The sequence below is a fragment of the Phascolarctos cinereus genome, unplaced genomic scaffold (genome assembly GCF_003287225.1).
Source record: "Phascolarctos cinereus isolate Bilbo 61053 unplaced genomic scaffold, phaCin_HiC Scaffold_4;HRSCAF=312, whole genome shotgun sequence".
Taxonomy (NCBI): Eukaryota; Metazoa; Chordata; class Mammalia; order Diprotodontia; family Phascolarctidae; genus Phascolarctos; species Phascolarctos cinereus.
In genome coordinates this window covers 504,055,605-504,082,641 of record NW_027555847.1, presented here as the reverse complement: position 1 = coordinate 504,082,641, position 27,037 = coordinate 504,055,605, and the positions used below count along the sequence as shown (strand labels likewise).

Genomic DNA, 27,037 nt, shown 5'->3' with positions numbered 1-27,037 from the left:
TGCCTCCTCTCTTCCGAGGTGGTTCTACAACTCTCTTCCCATTTATTCCTGTGCTTGGAATGCATTCTTCTTCCTCCATCTCTCTTTTGAAAGACTGCTGATACTTTGAAATCCAGCTCAGAAACCATTTTCTCCATGAAACCTTCAGACCACATGTAGTGTTGTGTATCTCTTAAATATTAATATTTCACCGAATTTGTAAACTTACTGTGTAAGTACTTCTTCTGTTGGTTCAGATGTTAGCCTTTCCAGGCATTCTTATTCCATGTGATTCTTGTTCATGTCTTTCTGATGATCGCTAATAAAGAATCTCCTCAGCATTCTAGATGCCTTCCTTAATTTCTTTTAACCTTTTTTTTGGGTTGCCTTTGCAACACTTGGACTATTTATTTGTTTTCTCTCATGTTTGCTATGTAATCAGTTCACTTCCTTTTCCCATCATACTTCCTTGATAATGTCTTTTACACAACTTCTTATATATGTCGTCATTGGTAATGAGTTGCAGCCTTGCTATATTTGCAATTTATCTTCCCATTGACGTTTTGTGTCACTTGCAATTTGATTTTTCTAAGACTTTTCTGTGACTTCAATCTGTATAGAATCACTTGGGGAATATTGGTGTTTAAAAAATTCGGGGGGGTTTTGCAGCCAGTAGTCTGAGGTTGTTGAAAGTATGACTTATTTTCTCAAAAGCAGTCCAATGCAGACTGTTTCTGCTATTAGTTTCTGGGCCCTGCTTATTGTCCATCTGCAGTATCTATCCACGATAAATACATAGACCAACTGCTTGTTCATTTGCAGGTATTAATCCATCTGCAATTTTTTATCTTTGTTTCCACATGTAGTTGGTTAGGTCAGTCTCTTTTGAAAGACTTTTGAAGGACTGAATGTTTTGTAACATTTCAGGCTCGGTGAAATTAGCACAATTCCCTCAGAACTTGGAAAATCTTGCTATTATATATTAGATATTTTGAAAATATTTAGATAATTCTATTTTGATTCTGCTTTGGACATTGTCTATGATACAGGTGAATGCACCTTAAGTAAACAAGTGTCCCTGTACTGTGCTTTTCTTGACATTGATATTCAGATTATTGAAGAAAGTTATATACCATTTTAATATCTGTCATGAAATCTTATATGACCTTAATATATGCATATTAGACACCTTAGTAAAGGATCTGTTTGAGGAAAGCCTTCAAGATGGTATTTCTGTTTCACAGTGTCAAATACTTTTTAAATAATAAATAATAAATTTCAAGAGGAGGTTATATATTCTCTATACCACTTACCTCAGTGTTGTGGCTATGAAGATGTGGTCTGGAACTATTTAATCCACATACTCTGTGTTCCAGGTATACTAGCCTACTGGCTGTTTCTTGCACCCAACACTGTATTTCCTGTGTTTGTGCCTTTGTACAGGCTTTCTTCCAGGCCTGGAATGCTTTCCCTCCTCACCTGACTCTGTCAGATTTTTTTTATGCTGTTTGTTCATGTTCCCAGCCTATTACTTGACTTTTAAACTCTTTGTTAAGGTAGGACTCTGCTTACAGTGTAGAGGGTGTACTGTCCCAAGCTTCAGGGGTTTTGTGCAGCTGTTTTCAGAGATACTTCTAGGGACTTGTAAATTTTCAGTTCTTCCAAGGTGGTGTGATCAAAGGTGAGGTGTTTACTCCTTTCCTGGTCTGTACTCTGGTCTGTGAGTGACCACAAGCACTCTTTTCTGCCTTTGAACTGTGATGAGGATTCTCTCCGCATCACCACCACTGGCTCTATCACACTAGCATTTCTTCTCGCCCCAGGACTACCACCCAGAACTGTGACCCAGATCCAAGCATGGGCAAAAAAGCAAGAGAATCCTGCCTCTACCCAACAAAGAGATCCCTACAATCAGCCACTCAACCCCCCCTCTCCCCCACAGCTTTCAAAGCAGCTGGCCCGGGGCTCCACCAGGACTGAGGCTGGACCTTGCTTCTTTCTCACCAAGGTCCAACAGATCTTTCCTACTGACCTTCTAAGTTGTCTTTGGCTTTTGTGGATTGAGAAGTCTGGAAACCTCTATGGCTGCTAGTGATTCAGTCCCCTAAAGCCTACTCTGGGTTTGCTGAGGCCTGATCTCATGCTGAACTGTGCTCCTCTCCCAGCCTGTCCCAGCCTGTCGCAACAGACCTTTCCAATCGACCATCCAGGTTGTCTTGGGCTGGATATTTGTTTCACTTGGTCTTTTTTATGGGTTCTGCTGCTCTAGAATTTGCTTAGAGCCATTTTTTACAGGTACTTGGAGGAGTTTGAGGGAGAGCTCAAGCAAGTCACTGCTCTTACTCTGACATCTTGGCTCTGCCTAACATTCATTTTGTAACAAAATTTTGAATTCCAGATTTTCTCCCTCCCTCTCCTTCCTCCATAAGATGGTAAGCAATTAAATATAGGTTATATATGTGCAATCATGTAGAACATTTCCATACTAATTCTATGTTGTGAAAGAGGAAACAGAACAAAAGGAAAAAAATACAAAAAAAGTGAAAACAACATGCTTCAATATGCATTCAGATTCCATCAGTTCTTTCATTGGATGTGCATACCATTTTTCATCATGAGTCATTTGGAATTGTCTCAGATCATTGTATTGCTGAGAAGAGCTAAGTCTGTCATAGTTGATCATTGAACAGTCCAATTACTTAACCAAAAAAAAAAAGTTGGAGTGGAGTCTGGGGAGGTATGAAAATTTGGCTGGCCTGGACTCTTTAATTTAATGGAGGTTCTAGGAAGAGCCATCTAGTTAGAGGGAGATGCTGCAGGGCCCAAGGGTTACTTCCTATGTGTGAATTCGTGGGCTGGAGTGAACTTCCAAGTTGAAGAGGTTTCTGGAGTATGGTAGAGAAAGTCCCTAGGCAACCTTGAAAAGAAATGAAGACTTGCAAAAGCATGCTTTCTCCCTTTTCAGAGTTTTGAGTGAGGAGATCCTTAGTGAATTAATGCACCATTGCCACAAAGATTTTATAGAGAGATGATAAAAGCAGGCATATATCTCAGTAGTGGCTGATGTCTTCTTGGTCATTTTTTTTATACTGTTTATTTTTTCCGATTTGTAGATTCTTAAAATTGATCCTTGAATTAAGGAGAGGAGAGGCAATATGTTATAATGGACAGAGTGCCAGACCTAAGAGTTAGGAAGGCCAGTTTCAGATATTGCTTCTGATGCTTACTAGGCCATGACCTTAGATGAATTGTTTAATCTGAGCCTCAGTTTCTTCTGAAAAGATGTATAATAATAGACATTGTACTTACTTTACAGGGTGGTTAGGTTCACGTACATAATGTATGTGAAGGAGCTGTACAACTTTAAAGTACTAAATATTATTTATAGATGATAACAATATTTTAAAATTATTTTTTTCTAGCATGATTTTTATTTCATGTGTGTTTGGTCAGGTATAACTGCTCTTTCATATCTTAAGTTTCATTGGCATTTTTCTCATGATACTCTGGTACTGGAATGATAAGAGTCCAGCTGTGTGATTCTACTGACATTGTTAGTGCGAATAAATGACTATAGAAACATTAGGACATCTGTTCCATCTCATGTCATTTTTATTTTATCTCTCTTTCAGCTTCATCTACAAATGCTCTTGGGTTAATATGATTTAATTGAATCTCACGCCAAGGTCTCCAAAGCATTTTTCCCTCGAATGTTTTCTGCTCTTCCATCTCACCCTCACCCTACTTTATATTTATTTTGTATGCATTATGTATGTATTTATATGTTCACGCAGTCTCCTGTTAGAATGTAAACTTCTCAAGGTCAGAGATTCATTTTCCTTTTGTCTTTGTATCCCAGTGTAGCACTGTGCCTGGCACATAATAATCATTTAATAAGTGCTAATTGATTACCTTCCTCCTTCTTACAAATGAGCTTGTGGAGAAAAAACAACAAATGAGTCTGTGCTCCTAACTGATGTTTCTCTTGGCTGCCATGTTTTTCCCCTTGGCAAGATCAAGTGCTTGATGAAGTGGTTTGTGAGCTCTTTTCAACCATTCTTTGCATTGGTTAAACTTCAGAGAAACAGTGATAGTCTGTGTCTGTACTTTTAGTAGTCAACAGCTTGTTTAAGCAGGTCAGGTTTGAACTACTGTATTTTCAGCCTTTACTACTGCGATTTCATCTCCCCTCCTTTTTTTCTTCTAATTTGGTACTGAAGTCTATCCTTCATTTCAAATAGAAAAGCTTAATATGAAATGAATGCTGTCATTGAATGCTATGTCTGTACTTAGTCATTTCCTGTCTGTTAAGATATAGTCAAGAACAGTGGTCTACTATGTTTCAGAGAACTGATGATGACACTCACCTGTTGACAAAGAGGTAGTGGGTTGAGGGTGTTCAATGAGACTTTTTTTTTTGGATTTGACCAGTGTAGCAATTTGTTTTGCTTAACCACATATTTTATTTCTTATAAGGTGTTTTTTTTCCTTCCTTGGGAAAAATGAAAGGGAGAGCAAATAATTTTTATTAATTGGAAAAGTTAAATTTTAAAGAGAAAAGAAAAAGCATAAACAAAACATCTTTTAAAAAATAATAGACTTCATTTTTTTTTCAGTGATTGCATTTGAGTGTTCACCACCTCTCTGTCTTTTGACTCGCCCTGAATATTATATTTATGATGGACAAATGTGAGACTTCTGAGTAGTGGACAAATCTTTAGACTCTTGTTTCTTGCTTTTTGAACTATAATTTTTATTGTCTTTTTCTGTCCCCATCTTTGTAATAGTCACCCAGTAACAGGGTCTTCTGACTTCAAAAGCAGTATTCTCTCTGTCATACCACAGCTAGGGTTTTTTTTTCCTTTTTAAACCAAAGATAGACTTAATTCCGTAAATACCTTTTATTGTTATCTCACTCACCTAGAGAAGATCTTGACTGACTTAAAATTCTTGTTTTGAGGAGGAAAATGAGAACTAGCTGATAATCTTGCTTAATAATAATAATATTCATAACCAACATTTACGTAGCATTTGCTTTCTCAGTACCCTACACTAGTATAACAGAGAGGGTTTTCATGAAGCTACAAATTTTGTTTGCAAAAAAAATCTTGTTTCTTTTTTTAAGTATGTAATAAGTTTAATTTATTACTTTCAAAGTTGTCCCCTTTGTCACAATGCCTTTTTTCCCCTTTTAGGCATTTCAGAAACGTGGTTCAGTAGTGTTGGTGATTTTTCCACATTTTGTGATCTCTTTTCTTTTTCTCTCAGTTTTTCATCTTAACCTCAGGTTTCCAGACTATTATATAGGACCTGCTAGGGACCCTGAAAGAAAAAGGAATGCCACTAATAATTTCAAGTTCTTCCCTTAAGGTTTGTCATGGTGGGAAGAGAAAGGAGGTCAGTGCAAGTGCAGTCATATTTCTCTGAGATCAGAAGTTAAAAGTGTAAGGTTCAGGTCTTTCCTTAGGCTGCTTAGTGGAGGTGAGTTTCAGTGGTGGTAAGACCAGTTTCTCAGGACTTAGTTATATGCTAGGGTTTTGGGGAAGAATCCTAGGCTGTTTGCCTACTGATATCAGATTCAGAAGACCTCAGCCTCAAAAATTTCCCCCTCAGTTGTTTCATTCTAGGTTGTTTTCTTGCAGGATAATCCAGGAAACAAAGGAGACTACTGAGAATTAAATTTTGACTTTGACTTTTGTTTTTTTTTCTACCTCCCTTTCTTGAATACATAGATGTGCAAAGGATAGAGCTCTGAGACTGGACTCAGGAAGACCTAAATTCAAATTTGGCCTCAGATATTTCCTACCTGTGTGACCTTGGTAAAGTCACTTAACCTCATTTGCCCCAGTTTCCTCAGCTGTAAAACGTGGATAATCATAGTACATACCTCCCAGGGTTATTGTGAGGACCAGAAGAGTTAATATTTATAGCAATATTTGTAGCAAGTCATTTGGATTTAATTTTTTTAAATTGATTTCCCCTTAAGATGTAAATCACTGTCTCAGGCATATTTCTGGAAGGCCAGTACAAACAATTTTGTGTGTATGTGTGTGTGTGTGAGAGAGAGAGAGAGAGAGAGAGAGAGATTGCTCTTGTTCCATACCTTTTGATCACGCCCTACCATTATTTGTATTGTTTACTTCAGCTCTATAACACTTTTCTATATTTTTTTTAGTTTCTTAATTTTTTAAAATTTTGTATTTTATTTTTTGATTACCTGTAAAAATGATTTCTAATATTCATTTTTAAAAATTATGAGTGCCAAATTCTCTTCCTCATCTCCCCCCTTTTTGAGAAGGTAAACAATTTGATATAGACTATACTTGTGCAGTCATGTAAAACATTTCCAGATTAGCCATGTTGTGAAAGGCAGCGCAGACTAACCCCCCCCAAAAAACCCCAAGTAAAATAAAATTTAAAAAAAATATGCTTCAGTCTGCATTCAGACTCTTATCACTTCTTTCTCTGGAGATGGATAGCATTTTTCATCATAAGTCCTTCAGAAATGGATCATTGTATTGCTGAGAATATATGTTATTAACATTTGATTATCATACAGTATTGCTGTTACTGTGTACAATGTTTTCTTGATTCTGCTCACTTTACTTTGCATCAGTTTATATAACTTTTTTCTGAAACCTTGTTATTTGACATTTCTTATAGCATAATAGTATTTCATCACAATCATACTACAACTTGTTCTGCCATTTTTCTTTAATTTCCAATTCATTGCCACCACAAAAAGAGCTGCTATAAATATTTTTGTATGTATAGGTCCTCCTTTTTTGGGAAGGGATCTCTTTGGGATACAGACTTAGTAGTTGTATTGCTGGGTCAAAGAGTATGCACAGTTTGATAGCTTTTTGGTTATAGTTCCAGATTGTTCTCCAGAATGGTTGGATCATTTCACAATTCCATTAACAGTACATTAGTGTCCCAATTTTCTCACATCCCCTCCAACATTTGTCATTTCCTTTTTCTGTCATATTAGCCAGTCTGATAGGTGTGAGGTGGTACTCAGTTTTCATTTGTACTTGCAAAATTTAAATTAAATTTTAATTTGCATTGTGTTCTGGAAGGTAAGATATTCTGTGCTCTGGTAATATTTGCTTATGATGTTACCCCTTATTTCTAAATCATGTACCCATTTTGACCTTATCTTGGTATATGGCTGTATAACACTTCACAAAATATATACTGTGTAAATTAAGTTTAAAGTCTCTGCTTATCTCAGAAATTCTGTTTAGGTGTTATTTGACAACCTTCTTTTATCTCACAGTGTTCCTCCTGTGTGTGTTAAGCCCTTCTGCTGAAAGCTCTACTTAACTTTACCCCTGACTAAACCGTTTATGCTTGGTAATGCCTGCCTTAGCTGCCAAACAATTTCTTGCTTGTGTAATTACAGAAATCTTACCTCTTCCTTAATCAACATCTTCTTATATTAGTAAGGGAAAAACTAATGGTTTTTGCAACTCTCTTCTGAAAGTAGAACTTTCTTGACTACTTACTGTTCCTGTTACATGATACTCTGTTCTCCTTCCATCTCCTTTCTCTGTGCCTTTGTACTGGCACTCCTCCCATGTTTTTCCTCCTAACTTCTATCACCTAGAATCCCTGGCTTTCTTCAAGACTCAATTCAAATTTGGATAGAGCTCTGGCCTTGGAGTCAGGAGGACCTGAGTTCAAATACGCCTCAGACACTTGACACTTACTAGCTGTGTAACCCTGGGCAAGTCATTTAACTCTGATTGCCTCACCCCCCCAAAAAAAAAGACTCCGTTCAAATTCCACCTTTTGCAGGAGACCTTTCCAGGTTTCTTTGGCTGCTAGTGCTTTTCCCTCCATGACTTCCTTCAATTACTCTATATATTTCATACATATGTCATCTCACCCATTAGAATGTAAGCTTCTCAAGAGTAGGGTCTGTTTTTGCTTTTTCTTTGCATCCCTAGCACTTAACCCAGTGCCTAGTACACAGTAAGTAGTTAATAAATTCTTGATTGATTGTCAGGTTGCTTTGGGAGGTAGTAATAATCATACAAATAAAAATAATTATGCAGACATAGTTTTCATTTTTAATTGATAAATTTTGTTTTGATACTCCATATGAAACTCTAAAATACTCGTAATGAAATGTTAACTCAGCCCTCTCATCAAGGCAAAATAGCCTATAAAAGTGATAATTCATTCATTTTTGTAGTTTTTAGTTTAAAATAAAAAATGTATTGTCACATTTTTAAAATAAGAACTGAATTCAGCAAGCCTTTATTGGTCATCTCCCAAGTTCAAGGCTGTGTGGTGTAGTGGACAGAGAATTGGCCTTGAAGCCAAGAGGATCTGGTTTCAAATCCTACCTCTGACAGAATTGCCTTTGTAATTCACTTAACCTTTTGTGTTCCAAGAAACTCTTTAAGAGAGTTTCCTCATCTGAGATTTCACTTTACTGATAAAATCACAGATCTAGTCTTCATGCCTATGTGCAAGTCTTCAGATGCTTCAGTTCTGTATATACAAAAGGTGACTAGTCTTTACCCTGGAGAAGATTACATTCTACTGGGAGGGTACACAACTTGGTTTAGTATATACGGGATAATTTTAGGAGGAAAAGAGCACTAACAACTAGGTCAGTCAGGAAGGGCTTCTCTTTGAATGTGGCACCTGAGATGAGTCTTTTAAAAGAAGCTAAAGTTTGTAAGAGGTGAATGTGGGAAGGGAGTATATTCCAGGCTTGGTGACAGCCTTGTGCAAAGTCACATAGGTGGAGATGAAATGTCGGGTGTGGGAAGTTTAGTTGAACATAAAGTTCATGAAGGGTTTTAATGTAAAATAAGATTAGAAAGTTGAAAAAAAATGAAAAAAAGAAAAGTTGAAGCCTCAGACTTTAAATACCAAGTATGTCTTTGTGCTGCATGAAAGATTCTTGAGCAGGGAGTGATATGGTCAGGCATGTGTTTTAGATAGTTTTTTTTTTTTGTATTTGGCAGCTCTGTGGAAGATGGATTTGAAGAGGAGAGACTCAAAATAGGAATTTAAAATAGGTGGCCAAAACATTGTCCCTGGGGCAGCTAGGTGGTGCAGTGGATAGAACACTGGCCCTGGAGTCAGGAGGACCTGAGTTCAAATCTGGCCTCAGACATTTGACACTGTGTGACCCTGGGCAAGTCACTTAACTCCATTGCCTAGCCAAAAAACAAACAAACAAACAAAACATTGTCCCTGCCCACAAGGAGCTCACATTCTACTAAGAGACATAACAAATTCAATCAACTATGTACATACAAGTGGAATACAATGTAAGTGGAAGATAATATCAAAGAGAAAACACTGGAAGTCTGTGTATGTGGGGAGAGTGCCTGGGAAGTTCTCCTGCAGAAAGTGGGATTTGAGTAGTCTTGAATGAAGCCAAGGAAGTTGGAGGGCAGTTGTTGGGGATGTTTTGAGAGAGAAAGGAATGTTTGCAATAGCTGCCTTGAGGAGGGTGAAAGAGAATCAACTTGATCTAACAAGTGGATTGCCAGTGAGAACCCACATAAAAATTATGTAATACATCTGTAGTGGACACAATTGGGCATGGGTTATGTAGCTTTCTCTAGCAGCATTCAGCCTCTGAGAGTGAAAGTGAAGGAGAGACAGGTGGTGAGTCTGACCCTTGATTGACATATCAAACAAGGAGGAGCAGGGTGGGAAGGGGGTGGGGAGGGAGCAAGAGATTTGAGGAGAGAGAACAGTGTATAGATGAGTTTATTAACTGTAAAAATAAGGTTGCAAAGTGAAGAAAGTGAAGCCAGAAAAAAGGGTGATGGAATAAGAGAGCAGGGTGACTTGGATTTTAAATCTATGTATAAGTAACAGATTTAGGGGTGAGGCAGAGTACTGTAAAGATAGGCAGTTTGAAAGTATTTTAAAAGTCTGAAGTATTAACATTATGTAAAAAGAATGTTTATTTTATCTCTACTTCTCTCCTCTGAAATGTTCTTTAAAAGAAAACATAACACTTCACATCCCCTTTTTATATGGAGAATTTGATTTTTGACACAATTTATAAATGTGTAGATTTGAGAGGACCAGAATAGTTAGCATGAAACTCCTCTAACACATAACTGGCAACCACATTTGATCTGAGCTAAGGAAAAAGTCTTGATGTTCACCATATTTTTGTAAGTCAAGAGTAATGAATGTGGAATGTATTAACCAGCTGGCAGGTCACCAAGGCCTTGCCCTTACTAAAAAATTTAATTAACTTTGAAACTGTCTTAGAAACAGTTACAATAGTGCACACAGAATTTAAAAAAAAAGCCTTAGTTAAGAAAGAGTACATAAATAAGTCCTTTTAACGATTTAAATCTTTACCTAGGATCGTTTGTCCAAGTTTATAACTTTTGAGATGGTGACATCCATGGAGGTCGCTGAAAGGTTAGATAACAATAATACAATTCTCTAGTTCATGGAGGCAGAAATTGATTCTTCTTCCTAACCATCTGAGTTCTGCCCTTTTACTTTAAATTTTTTTCTCTATTTATTGAAGAAATTTATTTATTAACTATTATTTTGTTTATTGAATTTATTCTATTTGTGAACTTATTGCTTGTTATCTCACTAGCATGTATTACTAATCTATTGCGAATTTTTCACTCACATCTTCAAATATATAGATTCTTTAAATTATTGTTTAGCTTAGGAGAACACCAAAAGTATAGGACAGATGGTGATTTGAGTAGTAATAGAATGAGTCAAAAGCTGTTGTCGTAGGTGATTCATTTGTCAATGAAAAGTAGATGGCAGATGTGGTCATAAAACTGAACAAAAAGAAAGAGCACAAAAATCCTCCAGGGATCATAGAATTTACAGGAAGCTTTGGCAATGAGGAAAGCTGATAAATTTAGGTCAAAGAGAAGGGATGCAGTCAGCTAGTATGAAATGTAAAATTTGTAAGGAACAATTCTTTTTTTTTAAGATTTTATTAATTTATTTTGATTTATCAACAATCACTTCCATATGCTTTTGAGTTGAAAATTTTTCTCCCTCTTCCCCCCCCCCAGACAGCACACAATCTGATATAGGCTTTACATTTACATACCCATTAAACATATTTTCACATTCGTGAAGTTGTAAGTAAAAATTAAAACCAGTAGGAGGAAGCATCAGAAAGATGAAACAAAACTCAACAGAAGGTAAAAATGAGTGACAGCGATTTGACTTCCATAGTTCTTTCTTTGGATGTGGACAGCATTTTCCATCCCGAGGCCTCTGGAGATGTCTTAGATCCTTGTAATGCTGAGAAAGGTTCAGTTTAACAATGTTAGTCATCACATAACGTGGCTGTTATTGTGCACAAAGACCCTCTTGGTTCTGCTGACTTCACTCAGCATCAGACCATATAAGTCTTTCCAGGTTTTTCTGAAGTCAGCCTTTTCATCATTTCTTATAGCACAATAGTATTCCATTACATTCATATACCACAACTTGCTCAGCCATTCCCCAATTGATGGGCATCCTCTCAGTTTCCAATTCTTTGCCACCACAAAAAGAGCTGCTATGAATATTTTTGTACATGTGGGTCCTTTTCCCATTTGTTTGATCTCTTTGAGATATAGCCCTAGAAGTGCTATTGCTGGATCAAAGGGTATGCACATTTTTGTAGCCCTTTGGGCATACTTTGTAAGGAACAATTCTTGCAGGGCCACAGGGGATCAGAGTGGGACTGAAGACAGTAAATGGGAATGAAATTGATGTGTGTGATAGGGGATAAAGGGGGAAAAAGTGGAAATATTTAAACCATCCTTTCCCTAATATTGTGTTTTATGATACCATCAAATAGGCAAATTTTCTTTTAAGAGCTAATTAATTGTATTCTTGTTTTATATTCTGTAGTGTTGATTTTGGTAGCTGAATGGGTTGCTTTGTTACTCTTTCCAGTAGTCAGCATTAGTCAGTTTCACAGCTGTTGAGTAGCTTTGTTGGCATTTGAGTTGTGGGAGCAAAACTGGGTTTGAATGTGATTGTATATATATTGCTTTCCTGAAGTATACTTTGAAACCATGAATTATGGAAGATTTTACCAGTTGTCTTTGTGTTTTTTTTAAATAGCTGCTTTTAAAGGAAGTTTGGGCATTTGAGTTCATGAATTTTATCATCCTTTCAGTTTGAACTCGAAGAATAAAGTGTGGAGACCAAAATATTTAAATAGATTTGTGGAAAACACTTTTGGATGAAGGTTTTTGAATAAATGATTTTTAAGTTTTACTTTCTTATGCTTTTCACCTGTCAACTGGCAAGCTCAGAGGCAGGCACAGTTAATTTAGTATTAGATGCTTTATAATGGCACAGCTGCTATCAAGCCACTTAAATTTTAGTTTTCATGCTTAGTACAGATAGAGGCTTAAGTATCATTAAGACTAGGTTTAAAGATTTTGGCATGATAATAATAATGCTTTACACTTGTAAATGGAAGGATTGTATACAGTTTTTCAACTTAATATAATGTTATATGATGTTTTGAGGTAGGGTACAGTACATAATTTATATATGAGTAAGCTAGTCAGCACTGTGCCATAGATCACTGGGCTTGGAATGAGGAAGACTTCTCTTCCTTAGTTCAAATCTGGTCTCAGACTCTTACTGGCTGTGTGGCCATGGGCAGGTCACTTAACCTTATTTGTCTCAGTTTCCTCATCTATAAAATGAGCTAGAGAAGGAAATGAGAAACCACTCCAGTATCTTAGCCAAGAAAACCCCAAATGGGGTTATGAAGAGTTGTCCATGCTGAAAAATGACAACAACAAACAATTGAAAAAGAACTGAGGCACAGAGAGGTCATCCCATCTTCCTAAGGTAGTAGCCACAGTAAGTGGCAGAGGTAGAAATAAAAGGCTTATATTCCACCGCCAAGTCTAGTGCTTTTTTTGTTATAAGAGGTAAGATGAGTGTCACAGAAGAGATTGCAGAGCAGTGAATATTTTTAAATTGATGTATGATACTTGATGTATGATACTTTTAAAACTGATCCAGAATGAGGCTGGTGCCTGTTTAGGGGTAGCACAGGTAAGAAATTGTTGTGAGGAAAAGGCTGTACAAACCTTAAAGAGTTGTACAAATGTTTGTACTTTTAAAAAGATTTATATTTACTTTTATGTTAAACACAAACTGTAGATCTCTATTATGCATATTTTGCTTTTTAAAAAAACTATAATAAATTAACCTATGGCTTAAAAAGCTCTCCTACTTGTCGGTTCTTTCTGGTCTTCTTTCTGTTCTCTTTTATGAATTAAAAAAAAGGCCTAAATAACCTCTCCCTCTCCCCACCTTCCCCTCTTTTGTCTGTTCTTTCCCTTCTTTCTGTTAGCCCACCTTTCCCTGGTTTTTAAAAAAAAATAAGAGCCCTTGAAACATTGTGTAATTAAACAAAACAAATTCCTACTTTGGCTGTGTGAAAAAACATAAGTCTTACTCTTAATCTCGAGTTCATCAAAATGAGTATCATGCTTCATCATCAGCCCTGTGGAATCGAGGTTAGTCACTGCATTGATCAGAGTTCTCATAGCTTTCAAAGTTTTTTTTCTTTATAATGTTATACATGATTCTCTGGTTCTTTTCACTATATCTGTGCATCAGTTCTCATGGATCCATTTCTTCTTTCTGTGATCTCTTTTGGAGTATAGACCTCCATAATACCATTGGATCGAAGGGTATTATGCACATTTTAATGATTGGGTAGGAGGGAGGTGGGGCAAGTTAAAATTGCTTTTTAGAATGGCTAAATCCATTCATAGGTATACCAATAATACATTACACCTTTTTTCCCAAGCCTCTCCAGCATTTGTCATTTTCCCTTTTTGCCAGCTTTGTCAACTTTAATTACTAATGATTTGGAGATTTTTCAATACAATTATTGATAGTTTTGATTTCTTCCTTTCAGAACTGCCTGTTGATATCCTTTGACCATTTTTCTGTTGAGTTCTTATCAGAGAAATTTGCTGCTAATATTTTTTTCCCCCAGTTAATAGCTTCCCTTGTAATTTTAATTGCACTGTTTTTGTTTGTGAGAAAGCTTTTTTAATTTTATGGAACAAAAATTGCTACTTTTTATGTTGTGTGATCCTTTCTATCTCTTGCTTGGTCATGAACTTTTCCCTTATCCATAGATCTGAATTTCTTCCTTGCTCCTCAGATTTGTTTGTGATGTCGCTATATATGTGTAATGTATCCATTTGGAGTTAAATTTGCTATGCCATGCAAAATGTTGCTCTGTAACTACTTTCTACCAGACTTCTTTCTAGTTTTCAGAGTCAGTTTTGTCAAATATTGAGTTGTCAACCCAGTAACTGGGATCCTTGACCACTGTGTTCATTTGCTTCAGTATATTGTTTACCTAATCTGTTCCACTGATTGACCCTCTCATTTTTTTTCACCAGTGCCAAATTGTTTTGATCAGAGATGTCATAGTGGTGTAGGCAGGGGATGACCAGATTAAAATGTAATTAGGAAATTTTTAACTAAATAAAAATACAGTGTAACATAGATAATGGTAATTTGTGGTTTTTCAAATCAATATGTGGCTTCAGGGATCTACTTCTATTTGAAATTTAATAAAATTAACATTTCTCCATTTACTTAGCTCTGTTTTTATTATATAAAGTGTTGTAGTTATAGCCATATAATTTGTGTGTGTATGTCTTAGCAGGTAGACTCCCAAGTATTTTATGTGTTCTGTAATTATTTTGAAAGGAATTTTTCTTTCTAACTCTTACTGTCACTGGGATATACTACATTTTTTTTTCTATTCTTTGGAGAAAACAGTTAAACCTGGGAAGAATACTATGCATCTTGGTTTCTGTAGCCAAGATAAAATTCTCTGTGCTTTGATTTGTCACTTATCATAGTTGAGCACCAGTTGAAATTATAAGAGAGGTTTCAGGTATTCAAATGTTGAAATACTAAAAATTGTGGTTTTGTTTAAGTGTTTTTTTGTCTTCCTTATTCCTCTAAATGAAACTGCTACGTGAAGTCAATTTTGTGTATATAAGGAAAAAAAGTGATGAACAGTAGCATCTTCTTTTAATCAGTGAGTTGAGAAGGAAAACAACATTGTGGTTTGTATTAATTAAAATAATGGAAATCTGTTATTAACCTTTTATCTTTAAGCTTTGAGGAGACTAAACACTCTTATTTCCCCATATAATTTGTTAAAAAGTCTTTAAATATCTTTTGTTTTACTTATTTTCAGTAGCTTTTGTCAAGTAATCAAAATATATTATAAAACTTTGAAAAATGTAAGTATGTGTCTTTTTTAAAATAGGCATCAAGCATGATGGAACCATGTGTGACACCTGTCGCCAACAGCCAATCATTGGTATCCGATGGAAGTGTGCTGAGTGCACAAATTATGATTTGTGCACAGTCTGTTACCATGGAGACAAGCATCACTTAAGGCATCGTTTTTACAGAATTACTACACCAGGAAGTGAAAGGTAGGAAGTAAATGTTAATTTTACACATATAAGTTGCTTATGTATTGAAAATGTATTCAGTCTTATAAATGAAATTAGAAAAATCACGAACTCTTATTTTACTGTTAATAACAATTTCTAGCATAATTTTGTACAGGGTTGACAGAAGTAGGAAAGAGAAAATCTCCGAATCTTAAAGTTAAAGGGAACCTTAGAGGTCATCTAGGTCAAATGATACCTGAAATGAGAATCCATTTTCTAACATACCTGACAAATGGTCATCCAACCTTTGCTAATAAGTGAGAGAGAACCTACCTTTACCAAAACAGGCCATTCCACGTTTGGGCAGGTCTAATTATTAGGAAGGCAGCTAGCTAGGTGCACAGTGACAGGCCTGGAATCAGGAAGACTCATCTTCCCTAGTTCAAATGTGGTCTCAGATACTTACTAGCTGTGTGACCTTGGGCAAGTCATTAACACTATTTGCCTTAGTTCCTCTTCTATAAAATGTTCTGAGGAAAGAAATGGCAAGCCACTCCAGTATTTTGCCAAGAAAACCCAAATAGGGTCATGAAGAGTTGGACATGACTGGAAAACAACTCAACAAAACAAAGAAAGTATTAGGACCTTTTTTGTTCTCTCTCTCTAGTCTCAAACACTATAATCTTTCTTTAATCAAACCTAAATTTGTGTTAGCTTTTGGCTGCCTTGTCACATTGTTTACTTGTAGTAAATTTGCTGATCCTTGTATCTCCTAAATGTTTTGCTGAAGTATGTCTATCTAGCCATGGCAGCCCCATCTTGTGCTTGTGAATTTCAAATTTTAACCCAAATATATAATTACATTTTCTATGTCATATTTCTTCTTATTAGATTTGGCCTAATGTTACCTAGGGAGATCCTTTTAAGATGGCAGAGTAGAACAAAATTCTAGGTTCTCCAAATTTCCTCCACAAACAAGACAGATCATCATCTTAAAGTGAATGTAAAGTGGCAAAAATAAACAAAAAGTCAGGATAAAGTAGTTGTTCTCCTATGACTGCTTGAGAGGACCTCAGGCAAGACTCTGACCTCCAAGGGTTCCTGGAGCAAAACCTTATTAGTTTCTCATTACTGGTCTACCTAGTTATGGCTTGACTGGCCCCCCATGAAAATCTACCTGTGTATTGGTGTGAAAATATTTTTTGGAGTATGTGTTGAGGAAAAAACGTAGTCAAAAAACTGATTTGGCTATAGTTTGATTTTGAGGGGTGGGGAGGCAATGAAGGTTAAGTGACTTGCTGATGGTGACACAGCTAGTAAGTCTCTGAGGTCATATTTGAACTCAGGTCCTCCTGACTCCACAGCCGGTGCTCTATTCACAGTGACACGTAGCTGCCTGGCTACAGTTTTAATTTTTGAATGATATTGGATTGGGAATTCAGTCTGAAATTACAGAGTACTTCTTGGTGATAAAAGATGTTGTTATGCTATCCTTCCTTATTCTATGTTGGCAAAAAAAATCAAGGGAGGGGAAACTTTGAGATCTTATATATGTAAGTTCTTTAACATCCTTTAAATTTTAAATAACTTGCTGATACTGTTTTTATGAACCAATTAGATCTCTTCTTACTGAATCAAGCATATCAATATATATATTTTTATCTTTAGGGTACTTTTAGAATCTCGTCGGAAATCAAAAAAAATTACAGCCAGAGGAATCTTTGCAGGAGCCAGAGTGGTTCGAGGAGTGGATTGGCAATGGGAAGATCAAGATGGTGGAAATGGAAGAAGAGGGAAGGTAAGGGAGTCTTTTTGAAAATGTCTTGCCTTAGAAAAATCTTTGAATACTCTTTCCTGAATACTTTGTTGTTATTTTGTTATTTCAGCTCTTAAGTGATCTTTTATTTCATTGGTTAGGGGTATTCCCTTCACCAGTAGAGATTTTTGCCTTTCTGTACTTAAGATTAAACAGTCTTTGTGAGTTGCTTTGAATGAAAAAAAAATCACTTAATGGCCATCTTTTTGATGATGAACCTCTCCATATATTAGCAAAGTTGATCTTTAGTAGACATAACTTTTTGTTATCACACTCATATTCAAAGGCTTTCTTGCTTGAGAAGATTGGCCAGAATTTGTCCTCCACTAAATTAACTTTGGAGAACCCCGGATCACTACTGTGCTATGATGAGACAATTTGAGAGTTGAATAGATTAAAACAGTGATAACTTTTATTTTTCTAGAAGGAAAAATCTTTACAAAAAGCATCGTATAAAACCCTACACAATATTGTTTTGGGAAAGTCCAGGACTTCCCGCTGCATTACCTTACGTGGTTGTCTCTTGGAAGGTTCTCATGCTCGAGGAAGTTGATCTGCTACTTGCCTGAATGTTTTTTGATTTTTAAATACAATAAAACTTTATTTAAAAATACAAAAAACCTTTCTTGGCATGTGACTAAAAAAACAAGAAAAACAAGAAATCAAGAATCCCCAACTAAACACTAAAATAGAAATCCTGAAAACCAAAGGAGAGAGCAATAAAATGGGAAGTTTTAAAAAACAAACATTGAACTAATAAATAAAACTAGGAGTTGATTTTATGAAAAAACCCAATAAAATAGATAAACAGTGGTTTAAAAAAAATCTGAATTACCAGTAACAAAAATGAAAAGAATGAATGCACAACAAGGAAGATGGAATTAAAGCAATTATTAGTAACTTTATGCCAATAAAAGTGACAATCTAAATGAAATGAATGGATAGTTAAAAAAAAATTTAAATTGCTGAGATTAATAGAAGAGGAAATAAAATATGACAATCTAAATGAAATGAATGGATAGTTAAAAAAAAATTTAAATTGCCGAGATTAATAGAAGAGGAAATAAAATATTTAAATAACCCTATCTTAGGAAAAAGAAATTGAACAAGATGAGCTCGCTAAGAAAAATTCCCCAAGCCAGAAGGATTTATAGATGAATTCTGCCATTTAATGAACATTTAATTCTAATACAGTGTAAACTGAAAAATAGTCCTACCAAATTCCTCTTATGACACAAATATGGTTTTGATACTTAAACCACACAGCAAAAACAGTGAGAAAACTATAGACTAATTTCCTTAATAAAATCTGTGCAAAAAATTTTAAATAAAACACTGGCAAGGAGATTACAGCAGCATATCACAAAGATCATACACTATGACCAGGTTGGATTTTTGCCAGGAAGGTAGGGCTGCTTCAAGATTAGGAAAACTATAAGCATAATTGTCCATATCAGTAACAAAACCAACAAAAACCATATGATTATATCAATAGATTCAGAAACATCTTTTAACAAAATAAAACATACATTCCAATTAAAAATGCTAGAAAGCAAAAGAATGAAAAGAGCTTTTGTAAAAAAAAAAAAATTGAAAGTCATCTCCTGTGCCCTATTCTGGTGCAGAGACTTTTTGGTTTTTAAAAGCTATAACAACAGAATAAACCAGCAAGTTCTACCATGCAGGGAAAATTTTGAGTTTCATCATGGTTACAGATTACATTTTGTGTTTGAGATCCAGCATAAGTGTAGAGGCTTATCACCTGGAGGCTTAATCAGTAGGTGGTGAATTTTTTGACGTGGGATGGGCAGTGGTCCATTGAATAGTCCTTTGAGTAGTATTGTTTATGCATGTGTTTTGGATAAATCACAGAGTTGGAAGTAACCTAAGCAGTTAACGCATCCCTGACAAGACTCTGCACTGGAACACACCAGGCAATTAGTCATCCTGCTTATTTGTCTGGTGAGGGGGTGGAGAGGGTGTCTCCTAAGGCAGTGTACTCTACATTTGAATAGATCTAATTGTCAAAGTTTTTCTTATATCTAGCTTAAGTTTGCTTCTTTGCAGCTTCTGTTAGTTCTTCCTTGTTTTGCCCTTTGGAGTCAGAAAAAGTTTAATCCCTCTTCAAGTGATAGTCTTTCAGATGACTTGTATATAAATGGATACATACAGGTTAGATGGAAGACAGCTTTAGAGGGGAAGATAGTAGCAGCTAAGGGGATCAGTAGTAAGACAAGGACAGTTTTATCAACTGAAAGAATTCTGTATGATACTGCTTAACTTGTCATTTGGGTACTCAGCTCAGGTTGTGTAAAACCAGGATAGATTCAATTTAAGTGAATCTATTATAATTTGCCAAGATTAAAATCAAAATTTGCATCACAATTTGAGAAGATAGTATTTTTCTTTTTTAAAGTGGCATTCTTCATAGAATTTCAGAATTGGAAGTAACTAGCCATTTGATCCAACCCATACCAGAAAATAATCCTTCCTGTTATGTCCCTGACAAGCATCCTGTTGCTCTTGGGTCTGCTTTGTGTGGGACAGTGACCACTGAAATCAAGAGTTTGGAATCTGAATCAGAGATCAGAAAAGGTCTTTATTTTTTCTCATGAGAAAGGGCACAGCCCTTGTTGCTGCTCAAGCAGCGGCAGCCAGGGAGTGCACGCATGCTGGCTGTGAGAAGCAAAGTTTTATAGCCTGCCTCCTCCCACTCACTTACCTCTATTTCCCCCATTGACTGGTCACTTAAGGTGTACCATCTAAACTCAGCAACTAATACCCAATAGAAGCAAACATACCCATATTTGGGAACTAAATGTATATGTGTACCAGGAAGTGGGAGCGACCAGGAGCTAACTGCCTGTGCTGATGTGGATTTTTGAGAAAGATGAAACTCAACTCAGGGCTTAGGCCTGAGGGAACTGCGTTTTAGGCCATCTCTCACAGCTCTAATTGTTAGGATGACATCCTTTATATCAAATCTAAAGTTTGTCTCTGAAATTTCTATCCATTGCTCCTGATTCTGCCTGCTGGAGCTAGACTTCTCTGTGACACTTATCAAATACTGGAGCAGCTGTGATATCCTCATAATTAAATAAAATTAAGCTCCTTGGGGTCAGAGTCTTTTATTTTTGTTTATGTCCCCAGGATCTAGCTCAGTGCTGGGGACCTGGTAAAGGCTTTAAAGATGCTTGAGTGATTGACTGACTGCCATAATGCATTTTCTTTTTTTTTTAGGAATTGGGATTAAGAGACTTGCCCAGGGTCACACAGCTAGTAGGTGTCAAGTATTTGGTCTGAGGCCGGATTTGAACTCAGGTCCTCCTGACTTCAGGGCTGGTGCTCTATCCACTGTGCCACCTAGCTGCCCCCATAATGCATTTTTTTTGAATGCCGATATAGGAAAGGCCTGACTACAGTTGGTCCCTTGATACTTTAGGATTGATCTTGGAATGAAATGAATCATTAATAGAAGATGTGACAGTTAACGAAAGGAGATTAAGGGGACAACTGGGTGGTGCAGTGGATAGAGCATTGGCCCTGGAGTCAGGAGGACCCGAGTTCAAATGTGGCCTCAGACACTTGACACTTATTAGCTGTGTGACCCTGGGCAAGCCACTTAACCCTAGTGCCTAGCAAAAACAAAAAAAAAACAAAAGGAGAATTTATTAGCCAAAAGAGGTAAACTTTGTTAAAAGAACTAACTTTATTTTCCCCCTCATTGTTTTTTTTTCCCCTTAAAATCTATTAGGTAACTGAAATTCAGGACTGGAGTGCATCTAGTCCACACAGTGCAGCATATGTTCTATGGGACAATGGTGCTAAGAACCTTTACAGAGTTGGCTTTGAGGGCATGGTAAGCTGGAAAAAAAATACAAATGTTAAGAATATTGGGTTGGGGAAGGGAAGAGTAATAAAAATAGACTCTAATGTGTTCTTTTATCTTCTTCCTTTTGTTATGTTCTTCTGTCCATTTTCATCCCATTTGGAAATCCATTGTGAATTCAGCTGTCCTCATTATACATATGCATTGGGATAGAAGTCTGTTATGTGAAATGTTAATAAAATGGAAGATGTTTAAACTTTCTCTAAGGCTTTAGCTGAACGTTTTGATTGTAAACATGCTATTATTTTCCTTAAATGTTCATGGAGACTTTCCTAAAACTCATTACTTAAAGCATGATTCTTAATATTTCAGCCAGACCTGCCTAAAGTTTTTAGTACTTAGTGTTCCATCTCTGTGTCTTGTATAACCAGCCCCCATCACACATGTACAAAAAATGTTTTTAGCAGCCTCTTTTGTGTTAGCAAAATACTGCAAAGTGCTTACCACAATGCCTGGCATGTAAATGTTTGTTAGTTGAGTGATTAAAAGTAGTTGCACGTCCATTCTGAAACAGCCAAAGATATTGTTGTAAATAAATGTAATGCATACTGAGAAATAATGAATATGAAGAATTCAGGGAAATTTTGGAGGGCTCATGAATGGATTGCAGACTTTAGTGAGCAGAATCAGGAAGAGGGTTTACAAAATAAGTAAAATAATGTAAATAAAAATAGCTTTGAAAGACATCAGAACTCCAGTCAGCCTTGAACTCTGAGACCAGGCTTTATCAGTACAGCTGTTATCTGATTGGCTTGCTCCATACATATTCTCCTTACTTCTCCCTCTATCTTACTACTTGTTTTGCCCTGAGTATGTTAAGCAGATTATTACTACCATTTCCTCTACCTATTGTTCTCTTTACCATCCCCCTTCTCTGTCCACTTTTCCCATTTATCTTCTTGCCCTCTATTAGAATATAAGCTCTTTGAGGACAAGGACTTTTATATTTATATCTCTAGTGGTTGGTGAGTGTGTGTGTGTGTGCTCGCGTGCGCACATGCACGCACGTATCTTGAACCTGAAGCCTTTCCTGATCCCTCTAGTTGTTAGTACTTTTGCCCTCCTCAAATTACTTCATAATTTCTTACCTGTTTGCTTGTGTATATCTTCCACTAGAATGTAAGCTCAAAAGTCAGTGACCATTCATTTTTGTTTTTGTATCCTTATCCTTTCACATTAGAAAAGCTTAATAAATGCTAATTGTATTGGTTTTATGTTGGACATCATCCAAGGTCACTTAGATTACTTAAACATCAGAAGGACCTCATTAAGGAGGTCAATAAAACAAAGAACTGTGAATACTAAGGACAGTAGTATTAAGACTGTGGTATAGCAAGATTCTCTACAGAAACAAGTGTATTGTATGTTAGAAGTGAAATTATTTTCAAAATAAAGGATTTTTAAAAATTGTTGTTTAAGCAAATATTGTACTGATCATCCGAAATTACTATATGGAGAAAGATGTTGGATAACCCAGGAGGAAATTAAGGAAACCATGGGGGTGTATAGAGCCTATTCCTCTACTGATTTTCCTTTCATGATGCCCTTGACTGGAAGAAAAACTAGTTCCCTTTTCATTTAGAAACTGCAATAGTCTGATAAAGCACCAAAGAAACCAACTATTGGAGAAGTTGTTACTGGCTATGGCAAGTAGGATGTAAGGGATCAGAAACTCTTTACTGCTCAGTAGGATAAGTGTAAATCTGAGGCTTGTCAAAACTCTGGAGGGAAAATTGTTCATTTTCTCTTAAGGATTCAGTTAGATAACAATATTTTTAAAAATCCATAATATTTTTAAGATGAATGTTTTTACATCCCCCCCTTTTTTTTTTACAGTTTAAATGTCTTTTCTTAACAATGTTATTGGATAGGGCTTGAAGTAATTATATTATTAAGAAATGAGGGGAAATAGCTACGTGATATCAGAGGTTAGATAAGTATAGTAAAAAGACTCAAACTAGGAGTTATGAAATATAAGTACTAGCGATTTTATTATTTATTAGATGTGTGACCTCAGGTAGATCACTTAGTTTTCTTAAACCAGGTTTCCTCATCTCAAAAATAGGCATTTCTGGGGGCAGCTAGGTGGCGAAGTAGATAGAGGAGCATCAGCCCTGGAGTCAGGAGGATCTGAGTTCAAATCCGATCTCATCTCAAACCAGACACTTACTAGCTGTGTGAGCCTGGGCAAATCACTTAACCCACAGTTGCCTCACAAAACAGAAAGAAAAAAGTAGGCATTTCTTGGTAAAACTGCCTTGTCTACCTGACAAGGTTTTTTTGAAGCTGAAATGAGATTGTGTATATGTATGTGGGCATGTTGCGTATATGTGAGTATGTATGGTTGTGGGGGTTATATAGATTTATAGATTTAGATGTGGTTCAAAAACTAAACTCTAGATAAATATATTGCATCGTTGTATACTTACAGTAATTTCCCTTTTTTCTTTAAATTGGAAAACTTGTGGGATAAACTTATCTGTGCATATATGTATACACACATGTATACGGTGAATGTTCAGTGGAATGATCATTTATGACACACATTTTTAGAAATGGTATTTTTTGATGCTGAGAGGGCTGCTGCTGCTGCCATATTTCCTTGTTAAATGCTTCTTCCAGTCAATTGTTTGCCTAAAGGAAATGAAAATGGAGTTTTGAAATATTAAATAATGTTACTGTTCATCTTTTTGGATGATCTGTAATGAACTAAATTTGATGCTGACAGCTCAACTAAAATATATTAACAACTGGCAGTACTTATTAAAAAAAAAAAGAAAGAAAATCTTGAGATTTTTGAACAACCTATTTAAAAATTATTTAATCCAGTAGTTAATTTGGAATTGTTTTGGTGATTTGACAAGTTTTTTTAATTCTTGGTTCGGGGCTTTAGGTGAAGCTGAGAAAGTCCATGTATTCTTCAGAGTATTTAATAAACAGTGATCATAGACTTAGAGCTAAAAGGTTCTTTAGAGGTCACAATATGTGATTTTGAAAGCTTGTTAAAGTATGACCACCACGAATCCAGAGCTACTCTAGGATTCCTTTGAAAGTAAGTTTTGAGTTGCCCACATTTCTGTTGAAATCGCTCATATATGCATTTGATTTCTTGCCTTTAGTCTGACTTGAAGTGTGTCCAGGATGCTAAAGGAGGCTCTTTCTACAGAGACCACTGCCCTGTGCTAGGTAAGTTAGCAGATGACAGCAATTTATTGAATAATTGGTGTGGTTTCATAAGAAATTTGACTAAGTTCAGCATTTTAAGTTTTATTAGGCTGACAGTTATTACCTTTGGAGGTTGATTGGGAAAATCACTGTTTTGTAAAATGCCTTATTGGCCATTTTTTCCTGCTTACTAATTTTGGCCCAAAGGGATACACCTTTTCATTTCTTATTTTTTTTTTTCAGGACAATATTTTATAAATTTATTTATTTTTAGTTTTCAACATTCACTTCCACAAGATTTTGTGTTCCATATTTTCTCCCCTTCTTGTCCCTCCCCTCCACCCCAAGATGACATGCATTTTGAATACCCCTTCTCCTAATCTGCCTGTCTCCCTGCCTTCCCGTTCAATTTTGCTGTAGGGCAGGATAGATTTCTATACCCCATTTCCTATACATATTATTACACCTTTTCATTTCTAAACAATTCACATGCTTTTCATGGGCTGAAATAATTTTCTGAAAAACTTTCTTTTTAAACATTGTATAAAATACTAATCTGACTGCTAAGTAGTTTAATAGAAATGGGCTGCTTGGACCCCTAAAATTGGAGGTAACGTTAATAGGGTGGGGAGGGGGAACTGTATGTGGTCTTCAGGTGGTAGGGAGCCAGATTAGTCACTCTTACAATATATAGGTTTTTTGAGTGCAGAGGATATTTTTTTTTAATGTTTCTTTATACCGGGCACAGAACCTTGTACACAATTGGTACTTAAAAAATGATTGTTGGATTGAAAAAAATATTATAAAATAAGTCTTAACACTTAAAATTTGACTATTATGAGAATTCCATTACATTCTTACAAAATTGTACTCTCTACTTCTAAAGCAGCAAAACAGCCAAAACTAAGATACTGTGTAACACTTAACCACCATCTGTCATAGAGAAACTAACTTAGGTTTTTACTGATTTGTTTATTCATGCAAATTATGCCTAGGTGCAGAATTTGCACATTATGTTAACCTTTTGCCTATAAATTTCTTTACTTGAAATCAGTCTTGTAAAATCCTATCCTCTATGATTTCACATTTTGCTAAAATCCCATAGCTGTTCTTAATGCTTTTCTCCATTTGCCTCCCTAAATTTCTTTTCAGACTCTTTTGAAGATACTTGTCTCCAAAAGGTATTTTTTCTGAAGAGAACTATTGGATTGTGCTTATGCTGTCTACCTGGTTAAGATCCTCACTAGGCTCTTTGGCTCTCAAACTTGCTTGTGTGGTCTCTTTACCTCTGAGGCAAGCTGAAAGAGAAATACAAATTATGCCCTTTTAGGGCATAAAATGAATTGGGCTTGGAAATGAAGTTTAGGGGAGGGAGTGTTAGCAAAAGCACAGATGAGCGTTTACAGGGGATATCAAATAGTCCATAGCAGATATGGAAGAAGACAATGTTATACAAAGCTTAAAGATAGGATGTTGTCACATTGTTGAGGATCTTCAAAAGCAAGCTATTTGTCTCCTCATCCCAAGACTGCTGTTCCTTCTACCACTCTGTGAATAAGGATTTATCATGTGTTACTGTGGGCATACATGGTGCCAGGTTGGACTGAGAATGATAGAGAAAATGAAGATTTCGATGACGTCTCCTGACATTAGGAGGTACTCGTAGTCTAGCAGGGGTGCTACCTGATACTTGACTAGTCTCTGGAATGATTGGATGGGTAACTTTTTGTAAGTGCTTGCTGTGTGGTAGGTAAGCCCTGGAAATACAAATCTTGAATTGAGGCCATTTCTGTATTCCAGTAGAGAGAGATAGGGAAGAGGTGGCCAAGGAAGGGTGTTTTGGTCTGGAAAGTAATAGAGATGGTGAGATAGGCCATAGGGGAGTCAATTGACACATAACCTTTTCCAGAATCAATGCTTGTTGTTAGGTTTTTTAGTGTGTCTGATTCTTTTGTGACCCCATTTGGGTTTTCTTGGCAAAGATACTGGAGTGGTTTGCCATTTCCTTCTCCAGCTCATTTTACAGATGAGGAAACTGAGGCAAACAAGGTTAAGTGACTTATCCAGGGTCACACAACTAGGAAGTGTGTGAGGCCACATTTGAACTCAGGAAGGTGGGTGTTCCTGACTCCAGGCTGGGTGTTCTATGCACTGTGGCACCCCCAACCTGTCCTAGCTTCTTTCTTTTGTACAATATGGAAAAAATGAGAGAGAGACTTGTTGGATACAAGAACTTTCACTATCAGTAACAGCTTTCTAAGCCACTGGTCTGTTCTCTGCAGCGTCCTTATTTGTTAAACATTTAAAGCCTTTAGCATGAAAGAGTGGTATTAGCAGATCTTTATATCAGATCTGTATGTGCCAGACATGTAATGCTAAGTGTTGACAACAGAAGTATGAAAAAAAAGTTAGTCCTGGCCTTCAAGGAGTTTATAATCTAATGGAAGAACACAACACAACAATAAGAAGCTGGGGAAAAAAAAGGAGGGGAAGATGGAGGCATGATGGAGACAATGGAATTGAGTCAGGAGTTTAAGATGGTGGGGAAATTACTTTTACAACTATATCAAGATGGATTTGAGGGGATGGGAAGGCATAGAGGAGTGGATTGCTATTTTGGGATGTTATTGTAAAAGTTCTAGTGATTGGTAATAGGAGCTTATACTAAGGTAGTGCTGTTGGGAGTAGAGAGAAGGGGGCAGAAAGAGAGAATGGGAGAGGCATCATAGAATTGAATAGACTAACACATTTGTCCCTTCA

The 27,037-nt window shown here is 36.3% G+C and overlaps 1 protein-coding gene across 2 annotated transcripts in view; it reads left to right on the top strand.

Annotated features, from left to right (window-relative positions):
- Positions 1–27,037, top strand: part of MIB1 (MIB E3 ubiquitin protein ligase 1) — a 140,059-nt gene that overhangs the window by 8,473 nt on the left and 104,549 nt on the right. For both annotated transcript variants that reach the window (XR_013486236.1, XM_078153468.1), the window contains exons 2-5: positions 15,275–15,446; positions 17,076–17,205; positions 20,978–21,082; positions 24,232–24,298. Coding sequence is in view for 1 of the 2 variants with exons in the window: in XM_078153468.1 (XP_078009594.1) it covers positions 15,275–15,446; positions 17,076–17,205; positions 20,978–21,082; positions 24,232–24,298 (474 nt within the window). In the remaining variant the exon portion in view is untranslated. The remainder of the gene's footprint in view (positions 1–15,274; positions 15,447–17,075; positions 17,206–20,977; positions 21,083–24,231; positions 24,299–27,037) is intronic.